At 49.5% G+C, this 25905-nt stretch overlaps 1 protein-coding gene across 1 annotated transcript in view; it reads right to left on the reverse strand.

Moving 5' to 3' along the window:
• Positions 1–25905, reverse strand: part of ABCE1 (ATP binding cassette subfamily E member 1) — a 670940-nt gene that overhangs the window by 311907 nt on the left and 333128 nt on the right. Inside the window, exon 8 of the mRNA XM_069631213.1 lies at positions 2113–2209. Coding sequence (XP_069487314.1) covers positions 2113–2209 — 97 coding nt within the window. The remainder of the gene's footprint in view (positions 1–2112; positions 2210–25905) is intronic.

Below are 25905 nucleotides of genomic sequence, written 5' to 3' on the forward strand. Positions count from 1 at the left end.
CTCCCATGACATTTATACCTATTCACAGCCCTACACAAAAAGATCCCGGAAGCCTATTTTAGTGACCTCCAACTAAACTAGACTGCGAGGATCAATAGATCCACCCTCACCCTCCCAAGGGAAGAGGTGGGCTTTGGCTTCCCAGACTATGCCCTCTATTATAAAGCTGCCCAGCTACAAGTGATTCCGGAACATATGAAGGACAACCTGGGGACATATTGAACTTACTTAGAAGATAGGGATACCCACCCGGCTAAAGTAAGGGTCTTAATCTGGGCAGCATACAGGTAAATACTGAATAGGCTGATGAACCATCTGTGTCTGGGGGTACAATGGGCTCTGTGGAGGGAAGGGAGAAGCATTGAGAGCTTACCTTCCTGGCCCTCACCAATGACCTCAGTGTAGGGCCCGGTTATCAGAGAGCCCAACAGGGGGGCGGGGGGGTAGAGCTTGAAACCAGGGGGTCTCCAGCACAAGGGATGAAGGGCTAATGCGGACAGTACATCACCGGAAGGGCACATCGCCACAAGCCAAGTTCCACAGCGGGCCTTGTTGAGGGTGTTAGTCTCCACAGTGGAAGTGGAGACACAGGGCCTAGAAGAGACACTGCACTGAACCACCTGTTTTGTTGTTGGGGCGGGTAGGAGAGAGAGTTGAATTTGAAGATCCAATAATGCTTTGTTGTGATATGTACAGTTGGTTCCATCAATACAATTCAAGATAAAAAAAAAAGTGCACAGGTTTTACTTACCTTGTGTTAGCAGTGTACGATCCTAAAACAAGTTAAAGAGTTATTGCTCATCTCAATCTGTGTTCCACTGATACTAAAAAGCAACTAATAATATATTACAATATAAGGTCTTATCTGCCTAGATTAGCTGTGTGCCATTCCTGAAAAGTGATCCTTTAGGTATAGCTGACCTTGGTCTGCCTGGTGCACACAAAATTAGTGTAGAGTTTGTGCTCATTTTGGCCCATGTTCCACTGAGCTGAAAAGCAGCTGTAATTGTATATTACACCAAAAAGGTCTTACTCACCTAGTATAACTTATCACAAAAGTAGCAAAGTTATATACTGTTCGTTGAATCCGAGTTCCACTATTCAGAAAAGTGTATTTGCAATTTGGTCGACTATCCGATTTCCTTGTTGAGTGTCACTGCATAACTGACATGGTCTACTAACCTTGGATTACTGTAAAGTAATCTGGTTTGACTCCCCAAGAATGGGTGTGCCCTATACCAAATGTGTATATAAAAAGGTATCCCCCATCCCCCACTAGAATTACTGTTCGGTTTTCTAAATAAGGTCTGGGCTTTGATCTGTGTATTTAAAGCATACTGTGTTTTTATTATGTGTTTATATGCATTATGATAGTACTTGCCCAAGAATCTCTTGGTCGGCTTATATATAAAAAAATAACTTTATCTTTACAATACATAGTGTGTCAGTGATCTTTACATCATATGTATAATACCATTTCTTTGTACGGATTCTACAGCCCACTATCGCTCGTAAAATAAGCCTGGCTGCTCTGTCTACGCTACCCTGAACTCAGGTGGTACAGCCTTACACTAAGAGTGGAATCTTGTACTGCCTCAGCTGAATGGTTTTACTAAGCCCTTAGTTGGACTTCAGAAAAACTGAAGTAACAAAAATATGTTGTGGTTCTAGAGCCCTTTATTGTGACCAATGAAACGTATTCTGTTCATGCAGCATGCAAAGCAGACACGTAGAAAACAGATTAGGTGTACATACCAGAATTCACTGGGGGTGGGGGGGCACAATACCTCTGATTATACCTCAGAAGATGCATACATACAGATGTAAGTTGGTTACATTTGTGCTACTCGATAACTAGTGTATAACGAAGTGGCAACAAGCACATCTGTGCATCACATGTCATTCAGAACAAACTGCAAATTGGTTTGCCTACCTAATGCAAGAGTGATCTCGCATTCAAGATTTCTAAATTGATCAGAGAAGGGGCACCTCTTAACAGTGCACCTATGTCCCTCTCAGTTAATAAGCATGAACATTTACAAAAAGGGTTAAGCAGTCAAATTCTGGTGCTCGGATAATGAACACATTTTCTGAAGTGCATATTTGACATACATATCTGCTTTCTGGATGCATACAACAGCACAAGCAAATCGCTGAAGTTCTCCTCCAGATAGGTCCTCGACATTTCGGTCTCTAAGATGGGTCAAATCTGCAAAAAAATAGAAGAAAGTAGGTGAATGTCCATTTAAAAAACATGCACTACACACATCACACACACACACACACACACACACACACACACACACACACACACACACACACACACACACACACACACTTCCACTAACGAGCACATTTACAAGGTGTATGCTAATAGGACTTTCTACAGCCTTTTGGTGAGCAGAGTGAAACCATCTAATCCCACTAACAAAGCCCTCTCAGTCTCCCTTTCTTTTAGTTCCGCCAGGGCACCAAGAAAGTGGCAGCGGTGCGGGGTATAAGCCCAAATAAGGTAACATATCCAACAGCCAGACAGGGTTCCAACCAACAGTTGGACCACTCTCTTCTTGGTAGCTATATCAAACCAGGCAGGGTTCACACAAGGCAGGGAGGATGGTGGGTTGGCAGAGTTAGTAATGAATACATAACCCAAGAGAACACAATGCATATAAACTAAGTTCTACTATACTAGGACAGATATCTATTTTAATTTAATTATCAAGATACATAGGAAACCCAAAAGATTAATTGCCAACAACTGTAGAATCGCATGACGGTTTTGGCTTAAATTTTGCAAACAAAGCTTGTCAAGGGTCATCCCAGACTGGATGTTTTTCGAAAGACACGTTAAATAAATGAAAAGCAATTAAGAAACTAAAATAATGTTTTGGCCGAGTCCTCATTCATTTTCCCAAAGAGGAAAAAGTCCAAATGTCTGTGCAGTGCAAAGCAAAAACCACTGGACATAACTTGACCAGGTACAAAAAGACTTGGGCATGAAGTGTTGACTATTTCCGGGAAGGATCTGGGGTTATTGCATCAGTCCACCTGTAGAAGTCTCACTCTTAGGAGTACAGGGCTCCAACTCTTAGGTTTGGCCTGAACTACCCAAAAGGTTGGTTTGTTTTATTCACTTATAATGCGCACCAGACCCGAAGGTAACCGGGCGCAGCAGTACAGAATATGTGAGGCTTAGGGTTACATGAACAAGCAAAAACACATTATGTACAGGCCATAGAAGGTCAGATACGGATTCCAAGCACAAACAAAAGATATACCGTTCATAGAATATCAGTACAATAAAATATGTACAGGCCCGAGCAGGTTGTCACAGGCACGCGGCACGAACATGATGTCGCTAGCCTAAAGGGAAGATATACAAAAGAGCAACAGGATATTGAATATATGTGTAAGTGCTCTGGGCGGTATCAGGAGTCAGGGAGGAACTAGTGGGCAACTAAGTGTCGGCCGACTTCAGTAGATTAGTGTAGTTGGATCTGAATTTCAGGAAGGACTGTTCCTCACGTAGATGATGTGGCAGTGAATTCCATAATTGGGCGCTCGGACCTGGAAGCTGCCTCCCCCAGCCTTGGCCAGCCTGAAACGCGGTACGATAAGGCTATTGACATTGGTGGCTCTTTCCGGTCGGGTGGAGCTTCTCTTTAGGAATCTATCCATGAGATAGCTGGGTGCGGCATTATTCAATGCTTTGTGAACAAGGGATGCAACTTTTACATGGATTTTGTTTTGGGTAGCCAGCCAGTTGTTTTGGCACCTGTTCTTGGAGATATGCTATCTTTTGGACACGCCAAGAGCTGCTCTTAAGGCATTATTTTGTAGGATTTGAATTCTGTGGATGATAGCTTTATTGGCACCGATGTATAGGGCATCGCAATAATCGAGCCTAGACAAAATCAGGGCTCTAGCTAAAATAATGCAGTTATCAAAGAGAAAAGTGTTTACCTGCTCTGATGAGCTTACAGGTGTAAGCTGTGTCAGATGCTAGGGATTTCACCTGTTTATCGAAGGAGAGGGCGGAGTCCAGATAAAAGCCAAGTGTCTTCACCTTATTGGACACCTTGATGATATTGCCATCAATCTCAAACGAGGTGTAGTCTTGTCCTAATTTTTTTTAAAAATGTTTATCCACTTTACTTGTTGGCCTCATTTTTTAAGATTCAGGTGAGTACCCAGGATGATTAGCTCTGTTTTATCATCATTTAGGCGTAGACCATGGGTTGCCATCCATGCCTGGATGATGATGCACCTTATTTACCAAGGCCAAATCCTCGTAATCCTTGGAAAGTGGGAGGAGAATCTGGGTATCATCTGCATAGTTAGTGTAGGTGATACCAAGAACGTCCAGATCATCAAAAAGGGGCTTAGTAGAAACGTTGTTTAAGGTGGGGGAGACGCAGGACCCCTGGGGAACTCCACATAGTATGGTGATCGGATCAGCCGCTGCTGAATGGGAGAACACCCTCATAGTCCTATCACTGAGGAAAAACTCAATCCAGGTTATATCCTCTTTGGAGAAATGTGCAGCTGAATCTAGGTGGCAGCAAAGGACCTTATGGTCGACAAGATCGAATGCAGCTGAAAGGTCCATCAACAGGAGAAGGGCTGGTTTACCTTTGTCTCGCAGTTCATCTATTTGAGCCTTCAAATCGATGAGGGCAGTCTCAGTACCATGTGGAGGGCGGAATCCTGATTGACATGCTCCTAAGAGCTTATGTTGTTTTTGAATTTGGTTAGAAGAAAGTCTATCCAGGATTTTAAGCAGAAATGGGACTGTTGTGATGGGACGGTAGTTTGTGGGTATAAGTGGGTCTAGGGTTTGCTTTTTGAGCAGCGGTAGTACCCATGATGGTTTCAGGTTGGTGGGCACGGTACCCGTTGCAAATTAAGCATTGATACAAATGGGGAGAGATCTTTGGCAGCGTCTTTTATAAACTGGGCTGGGCAGAGGTCGCCTTGGCAGTTGGATGGCTTGAGAGAGAGGATGACTTTCTCTACCTCAAGGATAGAGGTTTTTGAGAACATGAATCGCACAGCTGAGTATTGTTCATTTGAGAGGGGGTTGGTACTCAGGTTATTGGTCTGGGCTGGTTGATTGAGAAAGGTTTTTTTCTTAGCTATTTTCTTTTGGAGCATAGTTACTTTATTTGATAGTGCTTGTTGTATATTTGCACACCAGGTTTTATCTTTGGAGCAGATGTCTGGGATAGGGATGGGTGACTAATTCCTTGAGGATAGTGAACAGTTCCCTCATACTTGAATTAGCATTAGATATATGCTTGTTATATAAGTTTCACGTAGCCATGTGGATTTCCTTTTTGTATTTGGAGGAGATTTCCATTAGTTCATTTTTATGGTCTTCTGAGGGGATTAGCCTCCATGCGGTTTCACAGCTCCTCTAAAGTAGTCGTAAATCCTTTAGTTCAGGGGTGAACCATTTATTTAGCTGGGATTTGGGTTTACTGGGTCTAAGTTTTAGGGGGCCAATGTTGTCAAGTGTGGTTAACAATTTTATTAAACCCGTCGAGTGTTTGCGGGTCTAAGTGATCTGCTAATTGGTTAAGAGTAGGTAGGTTAGCGGGAATCACTTTATCCTTAGTAATGCTCTTTTTGTTCCTTGTTGGCCATGGTAGGGGCTAGAGAGATAGGTCTCGAGGTGGCGATTTCAAAGAAGAGGAAATGGTCTGTCCACAGTTGTGGGGAGATAGATTTGATGTTGGCAGTGCAATTTTAATCAGCCAGCCAATCAAGGATTCTACCTTTAGTATGAGTGGGTTCAAGGATTTTTTGAGTTAAGCCCAATTCAGAAAGTGTTGGCAATGGTGATGGCGTATTTGTCTGAGGGGTCATTGTATCCCAAATTAAAGTCTCCTAAAACAAGTAATTGTGAGGATATTTTAAGGTTATTGGAAAGTAGGCTGTGGCGATCCTCCTTGAATATTCCTATGGGACCAGGTGGTCTGTGAATAAGGTGGAAAGTCAATGTCTGGGTGTTAAATAGAGGAAGTTTGAAGTAAGTGCTTCACACGATTCAGACGCTGGGGTGGGTGTAGTTCTCATGCCTAGGCTAGTCTTAGCAATGAGGGCAATGCCGCCGCCTCGCATATTAGTTCTATCCTGTCTTAGTATGGTGTACCCATCCAGTATTGCTAATGAAAGTAGGGGTCCAGCAGCGTCATGCAGCCAAGACTGATAGCCAGAAAGTCATGATTAGCGGCCAATATTAGGTTGCAGATATCTGTGGCATGTGCAGTGAGGGATCTGGCATTTATTAATTCTCCTTTAAGCGGGGAGGTCAGTACCATGGGTTGGGTAGATTTTATTTTAGTGGGAGTAGTTAGAGGTCTTACGATATTAAGGTGGGTGATGTTTACCTTGTGATTATTGGATCTTTTGTTGGCGGTTGCTAGGGTTCTAGTTAGGGGCTCATGGAGTCTAGTGAGTCTCGCTCGGAGTCTAGAGTTTCTAAGGGGAAGAGTGCATGATTGCTTTGCGCTCAGCTTGAGGGACTCTGGTCAGGGTAATCCATGGTATTGGGGGGTTACTAGGAGAAGAATGGTAAAATTGTGTGGAGCGCTCTTGTTAGTTATGGGGTGGCTACTGTGCAGTGTCTGAAGGATGATGAGCAGTAGGCATAAGTGGGTTAAGAGGCTACCAGCTATAATGCTCATGATGTAATGTTGCATGGACGGTGGCATATTGTAAATAAGGATGCACCTTCTAGGTAGTGACATAAGGATGTACTAAGCTAGGTTTGTAGTTCGGAGTACTAGGGCGTGCAAGTGTCACTGAAGGCAGCTTGTACAAACTACAAGGAGCTGGATCAGCTCAAGTTAATACCTATTTGGCTTAGGCTAGGTCAGGCCAGGTTCATGATAGGTATGGAGGGCTGCGATAGTCTGCATTCAACAGGGACACAGTGTGCCAAGTATAGCATAGGCACAGTGGCAGTGGACTAATTTCTGCATAGACCTATTGGGCTAACTTCAGCATAGGCACAAAGGTGGGCTAACGTTCGCATAGGCACAATGGGCTACATTCAACATAGGCACAAAGGGCTACATTCAGCATAGGCACAAAGGGCTACATTCAGCATAGGCACAATGGGCTAATGTTTGGTAGCAATGGACGAGCAGCAAGGCTTAGTCTAGGAGTGAGAAGGGCTGTAGGTGAGTACAAAGGCCTTTGAGCACACAAAAGTCAAGGAAACACACACTCTAGTTCTATAAATATATGGCTAATTATATGCACTAAGGCAATGTTAAATCAATATGCAATTGAGGCAAGTAAAATTAGTACACACAGATACATATACAATAGATATTTGCTGCTGAAACTCAATTCAATAGTAGACGTTTAGATGAGCAACCAATAAGTGTAATAATAGTTTCAGGTTAGCAAACCATTCATCAACCAACAGCTACTTACATTGAAATACTGGTAGGTTAACAACTTTGTGTAGGCATTAACTTTAGAAGTCCATCCATATCTGGGGAGGGAGTGTCAACAAGTCGTATTGGGAAACTGGGGGACCAGAAGACAGCAGAACAAAGTAAGGCAGACACTGTCAAAGTTGTCCAATATGGAACACGTTATTTACCTGTAACTATTGTTTTCCAGCATGGGTCTGGCATGGATGCACATGATTATGAATGAATACATAGCAGTAGAACATTACACAACCACAGGAAGTGGAAAGGCTCAACAGAAGCAATTACTCTTACCTCCGGAACAGGCTCACCTTCAAGCAAACAGGTTGCGTAGCACTGCATGGCAGACCCTGGACTCCTCCCTGGAATCCCAGTCGACGCAGTAGAATCTTGTGAAGGTGTGCGCAGACCTCCACGTAGAAGCCCTGCAGATGCAGGGGCACACCAGACAGGAACACAGTCGTGGCAGCAATCGCTCTGGTAGAATGGGCTCTCGGCCAGCCAGGCAGCGGTCAGTCCGTCAACCAGTTACAATGAGTGATGCAGTCTGAGAGCCACCTGAAGATGGAAGACTTGGACAAGGCCTTCGCATGAATCACAGGCCCAAAGTTCACAAAAAGCAGAGAAGTCTTCCGGAAACTCTTCGTGCGGGCCACATACAACTTCAGCGCTCGAGCCACATCCAGCAAGTGCAAAGTCCTTTCAGCCGGCGACAAAGGTGTCTGAAAAAACACAGGTAACACCAAGGGCTCGGTGAGATGAAATTCTGATGAAACTTTGGGGCATAAAGGAGGGGTGCGACCGAAACGCCACCCTCGTCACGTGGAAAGTGAAGTAAGGTTGCTTGCAGGACAGAGCCTGGATCTCTCCTACTCTCCTGGCAGAAGTGATGGCCATGAGGAAAGCTGCCTTCCAAGACAGGAACTGAAGTGGAACCCGATGCATTGGCTCAAATGGGCCCCCTTGACTCCCACCCATGAGCCTAGTCAGCAACACGTTGAATTCCCACGCTGGGGCAGGAGCCTTCACCCGCAGGAACGAACAGAACAGTCCTTCGATTCATTTCTTCACTAGACTGTGCGCCCAAAGAGAAGCCCTTCCCGGAGACCTGGTGTAGCGGGAGATAGCCGCTAGATGCACCTTGATGGAGCCGTGCTCCAGCCCTGACTCAGCCAGAGACAACAAGTACGGAAGGACTTGAGGAGCTGTGACCCTCTGAGGGTCAATCTTCTGTGACTTGAACCAAGTCGCGAAACACTTCCATTTGTGTCCATAACACTTCAGAGTCAACAACGCCGTGGCGAGGACCTCCCAGCAGTCCACCGGCAGCTCTTAACCACCAAACTCTAATGCTGAAGAAGCCAGGCCTACAGGTTCAGCGATCCTGGGTCGTGGTGCAGGATTGAGTTTCCTTCCCTGGCGAGAAGATCCACGATGACTGGCAGCTTGACTGGAGAGGACGCTGACATGCTGAGAAGGTCCAGGTACCAAATCTGCCGCTGATCATCCTGCACCGGTACCATCTTAGTAGAGGGAATGTGTACATGAACAGGCCTTCCCAAGGGAAGGAGAATGCGTCCCCCATGCTCAGCAGCTGGGGGAACCTGCTGGCGAACCTCCGGCACTTGGTGTTCATCGCTATCACAAACCGATCGATCTGGGGACTGCCCCACCTGAGGAAGAGGTTGTCCACATCATCCTGCCAAAGCTCCCACCCATTGCAAGAGCGTAGCTCCATGCAGAGGGAGTCGGTGACATTGTTTGACTCCCTCCAGGTCAAAGGGAATGTGGAACATCCCTTGGCTACGCCCCAGTGCCACAACTCATGACCCTCACCACTTTGCCCTTAAGGGACGGAAGGGAAGACTTGAGGGCCCAAAACGCAGCCCGTAGTTTCAGGACTTTGATGTGTAGAGTCTTCCCCTCCACCAGCCACAGGCCTCTGGCGTGGAGACTTCCAGTGTGCCCCCAGCGATGTTGGAGCACACGCCTTACCACTATGGCTCGACTGAACTCATCGAGAATGATCCTGTTCTTGAAGCTTGCGGCCACCTGGAGCCAACGGGCATCCAGGAATTCCGGGAGCGGACTCCTCCGCAGCCTGCAGAGCCGGATCAGGTAGATGCATGATGACATCATGCTGAGCAGCGACTTGATGGCTTGCATCGTGGCGATATTCAGTTGCGAACAGCCATTGCACCTTGCCTAGTATGGCAGTTATCCGCTCCTCCGACAGAGCCACCAGACAGGATACCATGTTGAGTCTGGACCCCAGTAACGGTGTTCTGCGATGGAGTCAAACAGGATTTTGCATAGTTCACCGAGAACCCCAGATCAGTCAGCAGACGGATGGTCCTCTCCGTGTGGTCGACGGCGATGCCCCTTGATTTGGTCCGGATGAGCCAGTTGACGAGGTATGGGCACACATGAATTTCCTGTAGTCGCAGATGGCCGCCAGAGCCAGGCACACTGTAAAGACTCTGGTCACCGACTTCAGTCCGAAGCAAAGAGCCTTGAACTGATAGTGCTTCCCTTGCATGACAAAGGAACAAGTTACTTACCTGTAACTGTTGTTCTCCAGCATGGGTCTGGCATGGATTCACATGCTCATGAATATTCCCCGTCGTCAGGCTGGGAATCCTCGGTAAAGAAAAGACCAGTATCAGTTTCGTTTCTGATCTGTCTTTCGTAGTAGTAACCAATCACTGGTCTCTGCGTCATACTGACCACAGCCAATGACTGCCCTCTACCTAAGCCCCGCCTCTGGCAGCCATCTTCAGATTTGGAAGCACGTGAAGTGGCAGTATGACCAAGTGAAGAGCCGCAGAGGGGTAGGCGGGAGGGTTCGCATGTGAATCCATGCCAGACCCATGCTGGAGAACAACAGTTACAGGTAAGTAACTTGTTCCTTCTCCAGCATGGGGTCTGGCAAGGATTCACATGCTCATGAATAAAGAATACATAGCAGTACCCACATGCACAACCACGGGAGGTGGCAAAGGCTCAACATTAAGCATCACATCAAACTCAACATTAAGCAATCTTACTTCCTCACCAGGCTCACCTCAGGCGAACAGGTTGCGCAGCACTGCTTGGCCGACCCTGGACTCCTCCCTGGAATCCCGATCGACGCAGTAGAATTTCGTGAAGGTGTGCGTCGACCTCCACGTAGCAGCCCTGCAAATGTCCAGCAGGGGCACACCAGATAGGAACGCCGTGGTAGCTGCGATCGCTCTGGTGGAATGTGCTCTCGGACGGCCAGGCAGCGGTCGGTTTGCCAACCGGTGACAGTACATGATACAGCCGGAGAGCCATCTGGAAATGGAAGCCTTCGAGAGAGCCTTCCCCTGATTGACAGGTCCAAAGTTCACAAAGAGTTGTGACGTCTTCCGAAAACACTTCGTGCGATCCACGTAGAACTTCAGCGCTCTAGCCACATCCAGCAAGTGCAAAGTCCTCTCAGCCGGCGACGAAGGCGACGGGAAAAACACAGGCAACACCAAGGGTTCGTTGAGATGGAAGTCCGACGGCACCTTGGGCATGAAGGAGGGGTGCGTCCTGAGCACCACCCTCGTGTCGTGAAAAGTCAAGTACGGGGCCTTGCAGGAAAGGGCCTGGATCTCTCCCACCCGTCGTGCGGAGGTGATGGCCACAAGAAACGCTGTTTTCCACGACAGGAACTTCAACGGGGCCGAGTGCAGAGGCTCGAACGGAGGTCCCATGAGCTTGGTCAGCACCACGTTGAGCTCCCACGCCGGGGCCGGAGCCTTCACCGGCGGGAACGGTCTGAACAGTCCCTTCATGAACTCTTTCACCAGACTATGAGACCACAAGGACGTCAGCCCCGTGGTTCTAGTGTATCGGGAGATCGCAGCAAGATGAATCTTGATGGACGCGTGTGCCAGTCCAGCTTTGGCCAGCGTCAACAGGTACGGCAGTACTTGGGGAGCCGTAATCCTTAGAGGGTTAATCTTCTGTGCGTGGCACCAGATAGAGAACCTCTTCCATTTGTGTCCGTAGCATTTAAGAGTCGAGGACGCCCTGGCCTTTGCAAGAACCTCTCTGCAGTCGGCCGGTATGTCGTATCCTCCAAACTCTAGCGCTGCAGGAGCCAGGCCTGCAAGTTCAGCGACTTCGGGTCGTGGTGGAGGATGGCGCCTCCTTCCCTGGAGAGCAGATCCGCGTCCACTGGCAGCTTGATTGACGGGGACGCTGACAAGTCCAGAAGGTCCGGGAACCATATCTGCCTCGGCCACGCAGGTGCGACGAGGATCATCCTGCACCGTGACCTCTTGAGCTGGTTGATGAGCCGGATCAGTAGTGGCAATGGAGGGAACGCGTATAGGAACAGGCCCGCCCAGGGGAACGAGAAAGCATCGCCCATGCTCCTCGGCTGGGGAAACCTGCTGGCGAACCTCCGGCACTTGGAGTTCGTCGCCGTCGCGAACAGGTCGATCTGGGGTGTGCCCCACCATCGGAAGAGGCGATCCACTAGATCCTGCCGTAGTTCCCACTCGTGGCACGAGCGCAGCTCCCTGCTGAGTGAGTCGGCGATGGTGTTTTTTATCCCTGCCAGATGAAACAGCACCAGAAACATCCTTTGGGCGACGGCCCAATGCCACAGGTCCTGCGCCTCCTTGGACAGTGCTGGGGACCTGGTTCCGCCCTGTTTCCTGATGTAAAACATGGTGGTGGTGTTGTCGGTGAAGATCCTCACCACCTTGCCCTTGAGGGACGGAAGGAAGGACCTGAGGGCCCAGAACACTGCACGGAGCTCCAGGACGTTGATATGGAGGGACTTCTCTGTCGGGAGCCAAAGGCCTCTCGCGTGCAGATTTTCGGTGTGCGCTCCCCACCCTTCCAGGGAGGCATCCGTGGTCACTGTCTCCTGGTGGTCTGGAAGTCCATGCCCGCCGTCAGATGCGCGCGGGTGTCCCACCACCGGATCGCTCGGCGGAAACTCTCGTCGAGTGTGATCCTCTCCTCGAAGCCGCCCGTCGTTTGGATCCAGCGCGCGTCCAGGAACTCCTGCAACGGGCGCATCCGGAGCCTGCACATGGGAATGAGGTAGATGCAAGAAGACCTCATTCCGAGGAGGGACTTGATGGACCTCACCTTGGCCGCGTCGGAAACCAACATCCGCTGTACCTTGCCCAGGATGGACCTGGTCCTTTCCTCCGACGGGGAGGCCAGAAGGGACACTGTGTCGAGCTTCGCTCCCAGAAACAGTGCGTTTTGCGCGGGTACCAGGTGGGACTTGGCGTAGTTCACGGAGAATCCCAGGTCCGTGAGAAGTTGGACGGTCCTTGCCGTGTGCTCCACGGCGAGCTCCCTCGTCTTGGCTCGGATGAGCCAGTCGTCCAGGTAGGGGTAGACGTGGATCCCCTCTCGGCGCAGCTGCGCCGCCACTGGTGCAAGGCACTTGGTGAATACCCTGGGTGCCGACCGTAGACCGAAGGGAAGGGCTCTGAACTGGTAGCGACGCCCTTGGACCACGAACCTGAGGAATTTTCGGTGCCCCTTTAGGATGGGAATATGGAAGTAGGCATCCTCCAAATCCAACGACGACAGGAAGTCGCCCTCCTCCAGCTGACCCAGGACGTGCTGGAGGGTGACCATCCGGAACTTCTAAGCTTTGATGAACTTGTTCAGCCGTCGTAGGTCTAGAATGGGGCGCCATCCTCCCGTCTTCTTCTTCACGAGGAAGTATCTTGAGTAAACTCCGGAGCCCCGAAGCCTCCTTGGGACGAGTTCGATGGCGCCCTTCCTTAGCATCGCCCTTACCTCCCGGAGAAGCTGAGGGACGTGAAGCTCTTTCCTGGCCACAGGGGGGACGCGCGGGCACCTTCTTTGAAACTCGAGCGCGTGGCCCTGGGCTAGGGCGTCCAGCACCCAACGGTCGGTGGAGATGGACTTCCACACGCTGACAAAGCTCGCCAGCCGGCCTCCCACCGGGGTGCTTCGGTGGGGGGCCGACCCCACGGCCGGTTCAATCCTGCTTAGACGAGGCTTTGCCGCCTTGACCTCCTTGGCGACGATGGCGGGGTCCGCCTGACTTGCCTCGTCCCCTGTAAGCTTCTTGAGACGACGAACGGGCCGCTTGACGGTAGGTGGAAAATCCGCCGCCGGAACCTTTGGAGGCGCCCTTGCCTCCGCCGCTCCTAAAGGGCGGCCGCCGTTGCTGGAGAACCCTGAGAGCCCGGGCTGTCTCCGTGTCCGCTTTAATGGCTTGAAGGGAATCGTCCACTGTCTTCCCAAACAGGTTGTTCCCATCGAACGGCATGTCCAGGACTCTGGTCTGTACGTCTTGACGGAAGTCAGTAGCCTTGAGCCATCCACGCCGCCTAAGGCACACGCCGTTGCCCAACTGGCGAAATCCAGTGTCAGCGATGTCTGTCGCAATAGTGATGGCGTGGTCCGACGCCACCTCACCTTCCTGCAAGATCTCCAGGGCATCCGCCCTCTTGTCGTCCGGTAGGAAGTCCAGCAGGGGAGCCAGCTTGTACCACAGCTCCCTGTCGTACCGGGCTACGATAGCCAAGGCGTTAGCCGCCTTAATCGTCGTCGCTGCAGACGAGATGACCCTGCGCCCCATCGTGTCCAATTTCTTTCCCTCGTCGTCCGGCGGGGAAGTCGACGTGGAGGCTGCAACCCCCCCCCCGCTTTCTTCCTGGCCGCCGCGGAGACGACGGAGTCCGGGGTAGGCTGCGCCCGGAGGCACAAGGGGGCCGCGTCCGGGACCCGGTACTTCTTCTCGTACCGGTCCCTTCTAGCCGGCGTCGTGGATGGGTTCTTGAGGAGGGCGAGGCCCTCATCCCAAATATGGTCCAGTAGAGGTACCGCGAGGACCATCTTCCTCTTTGCCTCGCGCCGCTGATAAAGGAAACCTTCCTTCTTCTTCTCCTCAGGGCAGAGCTGGAAGAGCTTGGATGCCCTGGCGATCATGGAGTGAAAAGATCCAATCTCGTCGGGCGGGGAAGCCGGGGTGGGAGGAGACGACGGCAGATCCTCGTCGTCCGTAGCCGTTGCGGCCGTGTCAGTCCCCGTATCATCCCCTCGAGTCGTGGACGGGGAGGAGGGCTGAACGGGGCGCGACGGCTGAAAAGGAGGTGGAGGGTGAATCCTTCTTTTCTTAGGAGCGGGGCTGCCCGAAAGGCCTGGTTCCGGGTCCCCCGACGGGAGTGGCTCCTCCACTGGTAACGGCAGTCTCGTCCTTATCTCTGAGCATAAGGACTGTATAGCCAACAAAATGGCCGCCGAGTTGTCTTGCGGCACTGGCAGAGGGGAATCCGACGGGCGGTCAGGGGCCCCGTCGGTACCCTCGACGATGTCGTCGTCTCCTGCGTCGGGATCCCTCCCGACGGGCTGGTCTTCTTCCACGCCAACGCCGTGGCTTAAGACCTCGATCAGTTCTTCCTCAGAGGTTGAGGCCGAATCCACGGCGACCTCCTGCCCCCCTTTTTCTTCTCCGTCGGAGGTTTCACGGGGGTCCTGTCGATGGGCATAAAAGAGGACTCCCTCCGCGGTGGCAGGGAGACTGAGCCCCGAGGTCGCCACCACCGGCGTAGCCTCCACAGGCTGAGCCAGGGCCGCCGCGACTGTCTCGATAGAGGCCTTGGCCGGATGGATCAAGGCTTTCACCACCCTTGGTGCGCTCACCGCCTTCTCCTTGAGGGGGGGACACTGCCTCGCTCCCCCTCTGCCTTCGAGCTCGACCGGGGCCTCTCCAGGAGCTTTGCCGGGTGCTCGGCCTTCCTCTTACCCGACCCAGAGCGTTGGCTCGTGGTTGATGGTGCCGGGGAGGGTGCGCCCTGCCTGGTGCCCGTAGAGCCCGACCGTTCGGCGCTCCCGGTGCCAGCGGACTCGCGGTGCTTGGCCTTATGTTGGACCCCCGTCGCCGGGGTGTCCTCAAAGGTCTTAGAAGACCGCTCAGATTTCTTCTTCTTCTTCTCGCCGGACGGGCTCTTCCCTTCCAGCCAGTTGGCGAGACGTTGATGGCGGTCCTTCATGGTCCGCTCCGACATGTTGCCGCAAAACGCACAGTCCTTCTCCACGTGCGTCTTGTCTTCATGTAGGCAGTAAAGACAAAAGGAGTGTTCGTCTTCCTTAAAGACATTCTGCAGCTGGCATCCAGGGCAGACCCTGAACAGCTTTCCGGGCGTCGAGCTTCCCTTCTCCTGGGCCATGACCGAGATGGGCCTGAGAAACTTCTTGAGTCCTCCAAAAGCGTAGCTCGACGAATCTTCACCCTTGAGGGGCGTAGACCAATCCGACACGGGTCCCCGTTGATCGGATGGAGAGTCGGTGGAGCTTGAGGCTCTTTTGACCGAAAAAAACAAAGTTTTTGAGAAAAAACGTGAAAAAATAGCACTAACGCTCAAGAGCAATAGCACGAGGATCCCAACACATGAACGTGCGGTAAAAATCTGAAGATGGCTGCCAGAGGCGGGGCTTAGGTAGAGGGCAGTCATTGGCTGTGGTCAGTATGACGCAGAGACCAGTGATTGGTTACTACTACGAAAGACAGATCAGAAACGAAACTGATACTGGTTTTTTCTTTACCGAGGATTCCCAGCCTGACGACGGGGAATATTCATGAGCATGTGAATCCATGCCAGACCCCATGCTGGAGAAGCGCAGGAACTTGCAGTGTGTTTTTTCGTGAATGGGGATGTGGATGTACATGTCATGATCACAGGCCAGTTCGTAGGTTAATAGTAGCCTTAAGGGTTAATTCCCGGCAGATAGTGGTGTTGCCCGGGGATAGACAGGTAATTTCCATTTGAATCAATAGGACTTCCTGTTTTCCTGCAATGTCCGCCTCATTGCGCCATCCAGAGACTACTCTCACAGGTCTAGTCTATTTCAGGATTTTCCTATATATTGCAGGTTCACCTGGAGACTCGTGCTTCGCGTTGTTGACTGCTTGCAGTACTAACGCTTACCGCGGTCTCTCAGGAACTTCCTCAGCTGTTTCCAGTCAGAGCCCTAGCCCTTGCCCGTAGTTTCTACTAATTTCTCCTTCCCCGCCTTCCTTCCATTTAGTCTAGTTCCAGCCCTTACATTTTATTCTCTTTTCCGTCGTGTTGTGAAACTTCTCCTCAGTGAATACCGGGAGGGATACTGGAACAATTCGCAAGTATTCTTTTGTGGTGGTGTTGTAATTGCGAAGGTTTAGTCTCTAGTATTCTTATGCTAGTCAGTGTTTTTTTTTTGTCGCCCTTTACGCAGTGAATTTCTAGTCACAGTTGATAGTTGTAACTGCCGGCAGGGAGCGCATGCAGCTGTTGCATTATTATCAGAGCTGCTAGTGTTTTTAAGAGGCGCTCCTCTACTTGCATTATTATCAGAGCTGCTAGTGTTTTTAAGAGGCGCTCCTCTACTTGATGAGTCAAACATATAATTGTCTGCGTATTGTTAGTTTTTTTTTTTTTTTTAGAGTGGAGCTGCCTCTGACATTTAGGCATTGTTTTTCAGGCTATTGTGTATTTGCTGTTTATATTAAAATAACGAAATTTCTCCTCAGCCAAGTTGATAAATGTCATTTACCCGCACAGTACTCGATAGTCAATCCCATATATGTATATTTTCTGAGACATTAGGTGGAGGGTTGTTACCCTCACTACCGTTGGTTATTATAGGGTTATTCCTTTTCCCTTAAACTTCACTTAGGTATTTAGGATAAGGGGTGACTAGAGTTTGGGTTTTACCTCATGTTCTAGAACTGTCTAGTCATCTTACCCCCTTTAGTGTTGCTGCCTCCATTATACCAACATTCTTCAGGACTTGCGCCCCTGTGTGAAAACAGGATGGAGAGCTCATAAAAAATAATTATCAGGTGAGCCTGGGGGTATACTTGGGGACTAAAATCCTAAACAGTCTGTTGAAAGAGAAATCCCCAAGGAGTGGATATTAAGGAAAGTTATTGTTTGATGTTTCCACAGTAATTCTCTGTTCCTTGAAGAAAGGATTGGTAAAGATCTCTCAGGGCGTTCCCGCAGAGTTCAGGTAAGCGTTACAGAACATATCCTCCAGATCCAGCAACGACAAAGTCCCCCTCCTCCAGCTGGCCGAGCACGTGCTGCAGCATGATCATCCTGAACTTCTGGTACTTGATGTACTTGTTTAGTCATCGTAGGTCGAGAATGGGCCTCCAACCCTGTCTTCTTTCTTATCAAAAAGTATCTTGAGTAAACTTCGGAGCCCCGAAGCTGCTTAGGAACCAGCTTTATCGCCCCTTTCATTAACATAGCCCGACCCTGCAGCAGCAGCAGAGGAATGGGTGGTGACTGCCGGGCCATGAGTGGTATTCGCGGACACTTTTGTTGAAAATCCAAAGTGTGGGCGAGAACGTCTAGCACCCATCGATTGGTGGAGATGTTTGCCCACATACTGATGAAGTTCGCCAGCCGGCATCCCACTGGGGTGCAGGGGTGGGGGCCAGAAGTACTGGGCGGTTCAGTCCTACTTGGTGGCCAGAGCGCTGCGCTGGGAGCCTGGACGAACGACGGCAGCCACCTCCAAAGGCCTTGAAACAACCCCTATAGGCTTCCTGGGTTGTGGAATGGGAGGGTTGGCAGTATGAGGACGAGCCACTGCCAAAACTCTTCTAAGATCTCCCTGACTTCCCTCCTGAGGGATAAAAGGATGGACGGTGCTGTTGCAGCGTTCCCAGGGCAGACTGCCTTGCCGAAGAGATTGTCGTTGAACGGCATGTCCAGGACTCTCATCTGGACATCTTGTCTGAAGTTGGTGGCCTTGAGCCAGCCACGGCGACAGACCCTGCTCCCCATCTGGCGGAACCCTGTGTCTGCGATGTCCAGGGCCACGGTGACGGCGTGTTCCGACACCACCTCTCCCTCCTGAAGGATCTCTATTGCCTCTACCAGCTTGTTCTTGGGGAGGAAATCCAGGATCAGCGCCATCTTTTACCATAGCTCCCAGTCGTACCTTGCCAGGCTCGCTAAGACGTTGGCTGCTTTGACTGTGGTCGCTGAGTAAATCACCTTACTTCCCATGGCGTCCAATTTCTTCCCCTCTGTTAGGGAGGACTCTCAGAAATGTGCCAATTCCCTCTACCTTAGAGACCCCTAGCAACTTTGCTGGATTTTAAGGACTTGATGTTTTTTAACCTGGAGAGAGCAAGACCCTTTTTTCCCCACTCTCTCATGTATTTTAATGTTATTTCTTTTGTACACTGCGTTTCTTTTGGTTGTGGAGTCTGACAAACTCCATAGGCATTATCTTTTACATAGTGTCACACAGCACCTTTAGTGCAGTGACACAGGGAAGTCTCTAAGATTTCCTAGGGTTGAAATACCTTCTCTGGGATAAACTGTTAACTATTCTAGACCCAGCACACTATCTTGCAATCAGGTGCTGGAGGGGTTACCTAGTATCCCCTTTGTCTAGCTTCTCAAGTAACATTTTATGTTACCCTTTCCTCACTGAATGGCTAGTGGCAGTGGTTTAGTTTTTACTACCATGATGTGCATTTACCGCGGGCTGCGTTCGCAGCTGCAGTAAAGCACCCAAGAGTGCCATTTTTGTCAAAATGGCCCTGGTCGTCTTTTTTCACCATTTCTTTGTGGAAAGGTCCTTCTTGAGAGTTACTCTGCGCACCAAACCAGGTTTGGTCCCATTGTTTGTTTTGCCTTTGGCGGGATTTAAGAGTGAATCCCACCTCTGGCTCCAGGGTGTCTGGAGTAGGCAGGAAGTGAGGAAGGTTTCCGAAACTCCCTGTGCTTAGACTCCTAGGAGATCTAAAAGCACTTTGTCTTGATTGGCTGACTGTCCGGGAAAGGACAGCCACCCTGCTGGGTGAGTGACAGCTAGGCTGGAATGAAAGGGAGAGAACTGTATAAAAGGCAAGTCTTTTGGCTTGGAAGGCAGAGTCGACCACTGGACAAAGGAACTAAAGAACAACTTGAAGAGGACGCCTGATGCAATGCGGCAACTCCTGGACCGTTGGTTTGCCCGGTGAAGCCCTGTTGCAGTGACGAAACGCCAAATTTGCATCGATGAAGAAGCCCCTGCAAGGACGACTTCTCCCCTTGTGTTGGTGGGACCAATCAACTCCAAAGTAAGCCACCTGCACATCATCTCGGAGCTGGTTGAATTGCCACAGTTGCTGCTGGAAACCGTAGAGCAAGGTTTGTGTGCGTTGCTTTTAAGTTGGCCAAGAGCTCCAGGGAGATCCTCTGGACTCCCAGGAAGCAGGACTGCCTGAGCCTGAGCCCCCTTAACTGAGTGCGGGACCCCACAAGCAAAGAAAGTCCATCTCGACAGCCAGGATCCGCAGTGTTGCCATTTGCTGTAGACGCGAGGAGCTGAAAGTGAAGTTTGCCGGTTGTGAGTTTTGAACGTCCCAGTGCAGGAGTCCCCCGGATGTCCTCCCTCTTGTCCCCACGACTGAGGCCCAGGAACAAGTCATCTGCTGCATCTTTTCTTCATTTTAAAGGGTACTGTACAAAGTCTAAGAGAACTTACCTCTCACTGTAGAGTTGCTTGCATCTTCTACCCTCACAAGTCTAATCAGCTTGTGGCCCTACATTGATTCATCTTTTTTTTTTTCAAAGACCTCTGATACATTGTGCAAAGACTTTTCTACTTACCTTCAAAGAAGTGCTTCAGTCCATCTAGACTCTTGCATATTGACTTTGGCTTAGTCTGTTTAACTGAATGATTCTTATTGGGGGACCTGAAAGTATATGCCCGTTTAAGAAATATTTGGGGTGTCTTGTTTGCTCTAATAATCTTTTCCCTTTCTACTTGCTCTTAACTAATTCTGAATGCCAACAGTAATACATACATGTCAACATCACCCTAGCAGTTGAAGTCACCTGAGGGTGCAGGTCTCTGCTGTATGCCATCCCAAATGGGTACTTACTGATTCTGAACTAAGATTGTCTAATTCTGAAGTTTTTGTGTGGTGTTTTACAGTGCTCCCTTCTGAAGAAGGCTTATATTAACTGACTGGTAAATAAATTAACAAGCGTTTATCAAGAAACCCTGTGTGTAAGTGTCAACAATGTTGTCGCTGGTGGTGCTGTTTGCATCCTCTTCTGAATCGCCAACACCAGCGTGTCAAAGGTCGAGAGCATATTCTGCACCACATCTCTGGGAGGTGCCTGGGAAACAGGGTCGAAAGGCGAGCGCATATGCCGTCTCCCACGCCGACGTAGTTGCTGCCGCCACTAGCGGGCAGCTCCTCATCGTCACCACCACCATCACCCTCCTCCGGGATGGTGTGAACGGAATTTTACATCGGAGGACAAGATATCCATGCCCTGGAGTACATCCATGCCCACCCCCTTCTTCGGGTCCTGAGGGGTCGGTTTCGGGTTAAGGTCTGGCATCCTCTTTTTTGGAGTCTTCTCTGTAGGTTTGGCCGACGCCTCCCGCCTGGGAGAGTCTCACCATGACTGCTGCTGGGGCACCCTGGGCCGGCTCAGCCAATTTTCGCCTTTGAGAGGGCGGCAGCTACCATCTCGATTGAGGACGATTTGGCCTGGATCACCTAGGCCTTAGCTAGCAGGTCGGACACCTTGTCCTGCTTAGCCTTCTCTGGCAGCTTCCCCGGGGTACCTAGCTTTCTATTAGAAGAACAGGCGCGATGTCTGGAGATTGAGGCTGATGAAGACAATGTACGCGCCCTGACCTTCGCGGGACCCGCTTGTGCGGCGACCCTGGCGGAAGTGGACTCGCAGTGCTTGGTCTGGTCTTGGGCCTCCACAGATGGAGCGCCCTCAAAGTGTTAGGCAAAGTTTGAATGCAGTACCCTTTGCAACCACTACAGACAACTAGGACTACAGGTGTAAGCAAAACCAAACTTTGGTGTAAGTCTGTACTACACAGTTTTGATAGCGGAGCCGAGCAGCCAGGCTTATCTCAAGAGGGGAATGGGAGCAGTAATGTTACACAGAGGTCTACAATCACAAGTGTTCAAGCAAACTCTTATACAAGGTTTCTTTGATAAATACTTATTAATCTGTTAGTTATAAAACATTCATAAGAAGGAGGCAATTATATAACACACAAATGCACTTCAACACTATTTCAGAAATACTTTTCAAGAGGAGTAAAAAGGCAAAGATTATTAGAACATGAAAGGTTACAGTTATTCTTAGACAGTGCAAATATTTAGAGTTCACCAGAAGAGTCAATTCAATTCAATAGGCTAGGCCAAAGTCAATGTACTAAATTCTTGGATAGGACAAAAGGAGTTCTGGTACATAAACGGAAAAGTCTCTTTCTTAGGAATAGTTTGTAGCAAGAAGAATCATGTTGGGTCACAAGCTGATTAGACCTGTGAGTTGGGAAAGTTTCAAGCACTTTCACTGTGAGAGGCAAGTACTCTCAGTCTGATTTTACAGTACCTTTACAAATGAAGAAAAAAATGCAGCTGATGACCTCTATTCCTGGCAGTTCCTGCAGATCTCACTGTTCCTGGGCCTAAGTCGTGGGGACAAGACGGAGGACGTTGGGGGACTCCTGCACTGAGACTGGTCAAAAAGGTGGCAACTGGCAAATCTTCAATTCCAGTAGCTGTAGTCAAGCACACAAGCTGTTGTCCCTCTCCCTGGTTATTCGGTTTTCCTGCAGCACTCTGAGGAAAATACAACCATCTCTAAGATTGGTATCTAGGTGGCTTAGTGTCGAGTTGATTGGTCCCAATAACTCAAAGGGAGAAGTTGTCCTTGAAGGGCTCTCTGTCAAGATGAACTTGGCGATTCGGACCGGCAGCAGAGCTTCACAGGGCAAACCAACAGTCCAGAAGTTGCAGCAGCCGTCCTCTTCAAGCTTATATTCGGTTCTTTCGTTTCAGTGGTCGACTCTGCCTTCCAAGCCAAGAGACTCGCCTTTAATTCAGTTCTCTCCAATTCATTCCAGCCTAGTTGTCACTCACCCAGCAGGGTGGCTGTCCTTGCCGGACAGCCAGCCAATCACCACAGAGTGCATTTGGGTCTCCTAGGAGAAGACTACACACAGGGAGTTTTGGGCACCTCCCTCACTTCCTGCCCACCCCAGACACTCGGGCGCCAGAGTTGGTCTTCACTCCTGAAGCCGGCCAAAGGAACAAAGGGACCAAACCTAGTTTGGAGCGCAGAGACAAACTCTAGATGGACCTTTCCAAAAAGAAATGGCGAAAAAAGAAGACCGGGACCTGATTAAACCGAGGGGGCTCAGACGCCATCTTGAAAAACATGGCTCCCGCGATTTAACGCTACTGACGCTCCCGGTCAGGAAATATCCTGGTAGTTCGTTGTAAAAGCACTGCCACCAGCCATTCTGAGAGGAAAGGGTAGCCTTTGACTGCTACATGAGTATCTAGACACAGGGGATACTAAGTAAACCCTCCAGCAGTCTATTGTAAGATCGGGTGTGCTGGGTCTAAGAATTTAAAAAGACTAGTAAAGTCAATTTCACTTTACTTACTCTGGGAAACAATTTATCCCGGAGAAGGTATTTAAACCTTGGGAAATCCTGAAAAGGTTTCCATGTGCCACTGCACCGAGGGTGCTGTGCGACAAATGAAAAGATGATGCCTATGGAGTTGTCTAAAACTCCATAACCAAAGAAAACACAAGAGTAAAACACATTTCAAAACGCATGAATGGGAAAAGGGTCACACTCTCTCCAGGTAAAAAAATCAAGTCCTCAAAATCTAGCAAAGTTGTCGGGGGTCTCTAAGTTGAAGGGATTTAGTACACGTATGAGAATTCTCCCTTAAAGGACTTAGCAGCCCGCTCTGGCTGGCTGGATCTGGAGGAGGCATGCCCCTGTGAACCACACTGGGTAGAGGCCCTGGCCTTAAGCAACATCGCCAGTCGGACATGCCGATCCTTCATCGTGCGCTTGGAGGCAGATCTCACAGTCTTCTTCCTTGTGCGTCGGGTGGAGACAATACAGGTACCGGGCATGCTTGTCCTCGAAAACATTCTGCAACCCGCAGCTGGTGCAGAGCTACAAGAGGGAAGCCCCGTCCTTCTCCAGCATGATCCTGCGCGGTGTAGGCCTGATGGTCTTCTGGAAACTTCCAAGAAGAAACCCTTGACGATTTTCACTCGAGGGGCGATGAAAGCTGTCGAAAAATGGATCACTGTTGATCGGATGGACAAACGATGGAGCACACAGGCTCGATTAACAAAAATAGGATTTTCCTAGCCAAAAAAAGCGCAAAAAAAAAGGCATGAAAGCTCTAAGAGCGAAACGCGAGGACACCCACCACTTGAACTTGCGGTAGGAATCTGAAGATGGCTGCCAGCGAAGGGGCTTAGGGAGAGGGCAGTCATAGGCTGGGTGCAGTATGACCCAGAGCTCAGTGATTGGTTTATAGGAGAAAGAATTTATAAACAAAAGTGAAACTTTTTTCTTTTACCGAGGATTCCCAGCCTGACTGGGAATATTCATGATCATGTGAATCTATGCCAGAGCCCATGCTGGAGAATGCAGTTGTTGTTAGGCAGAATTGCATGCAGTACCCCCTGGGACCACCGCCCACAATTAAGACTACAGGTGTAAGGCAAACCAACCTTTGGTTTAAGTCTGTACCACACAGGTTTTGGTAGCGAGCTGAGCAGCTAGGCTCATCTCAAAGTGAATGTGAGCAGTACAAGAAGTTACAAAGAGGACTTCCAATCACAGTGGTTCAAGTAGACACTTATACTCAAGGTTTCTTGGTAAAACACTTATTAATTTATTACACAATCATTTAGAAAACATTTGACTAGAAGGAGGCAACTTAATATTATATACCAGTACACTTCAATACAAAACTCTGATTTTTAAGACAGTTGGAGCTCCCCTGAAATAGGAGCCAAATGGCAGTTCAGTTACTTAGAAGTGAGCAAAAAGGCACAAGGGAAGTAGAATAGATCACATATACCTGTTAGACAGTGCAAATAGTTTCAGTTCACCAGAAGAGTTCAATTCAAGTCAATAGGCCTAGGCCAAAGTCAATGGGCTAGTGTTCTGGTATCAAACGGAAAAGTCTTTTCTCTCAATCGGGTTGGCACAGTACCTTAGTATGAAGAAACAAATGCAGCTGAAGTCGTTGGTTCCTGGCAGTTCCTGCGGATCTCACTGTTCCCGAGCCTCAGTCGTGGGGACAATAGGGAGGACGTCGGGAGACTCCTGCACTGCGCGGGATCATTGGAAAATGCAAACAAAATGGAGTCACTTCAGTTCGAGTAGCTGTTCAAGCACACAAGCTGGTGTCCTTCCCCATGGTTAATCCTAACCAGCTTCGAGAATGGTATCCAGGTGGCTTACGAGTTGATTGGTCCTACCAACTCAAAGGAAGTCATGGTCCTTGAAGGGGTTTCTCTGTCGAGATGTTGGAACTTCGGACCTGCAGCAGGGCTTCACCGGGCAAACCAACGGTCCATGAGTTGCAACAGCCGTCCTCTTCTAGCTGGTCTTCGGTTCTTTCTTTCCAGTGGTCTACTGCTTTCCAGTCCAAGAGACTCGCCTTTTAAACAGTTCTCTCCCTTTCATTCCAGCCTGGCTGTCACTCACCCAGCAGGGTGGCTGTCCTTGCCGGACAGTCAGCCAGCCAATCACCACAGAGATCATTTGGGTCTCCTAGGAGACTAAGCACAGGGAGTTTCGAGCACCTCCCACACTTCCTGACTACCCCAGATACTCTGGAGCCAGAGGCGAGTTTCACTCCTGAAGGCCTCCAAAGGCAGATGAACAAAGAGACCAAACCTGGTTTGACGTGCAGAGAAAAACTCTAGAAGGACCTTTCCACAAAGACATGGTGCCATCTTGAAAAACATGGCTCGCGCGATTTAACGTTATGGTAGTTCGTTGTAAAACCACTGCCACCAGCCATTCTGAGAGAAAATGTTAACATTTTACTGTTACATGAGTATCTAGACATGGGGGGTACTTTGTAACACCTCCAGCTTTCCATTGTAAGATGGTGTGAGCTAGGTCTACACATTTGGAAAGACTAATAAAGTCAATTTCACTTTACATTCTCTGGGAAACAGGAGTTTATCCCACAGAAGGTATTTAAACCTTGGGACAGCCTAAAAGGCTTCCCTGTGTCACTGCACTGAGGGTGCTGTGTGACAAATAAAAAAGATGCCTATGGAGTATTTTAAAACTCCATAACCAAAGAAAATAAACACAGAAAAGCCCCAAAGTTTAGCAAAAGAGCTGGGAGGCGCCAAGGTAGAGAGGCATTAGCACATTTTGAGAATTCTCCCCAACATTCATCGCATCGATCGCTCTGGTGGAATGGGCTCTCGGACGGCCAGGCAGCAATCGATTTGCCAACCGGTGACAGTGTGATATACAGCCGGAGAGCCACCTGGCGATGGAAGCCTTGGACAAGGCCTTCCCATGGTTCACAGGACCAAATTTCACGAATAGTTGAGACATCTTCCGGAAACACTGTGCGTGCCACATAGAACTTCAGAGCATGAGCCACATCCAGCAATTGCAA

This window comes from Ambystoma mexicanum, chromosome 6q (genome assembly GCF_040938575.1).
Source record: "Ambystoma mexicanum isolate Mex_15411 chromosome 6q, UKY_AmexF1_1, whole genome shotgun sequence".
In the NCBI taxonomy this organism is placed as follows: domain Eukaryota; kingdom Metazoa; phylum Chordata; class Amphibia; order Caudata; family Ambystomatidae; genus Ambystoma; species Ambystoma mexicanum.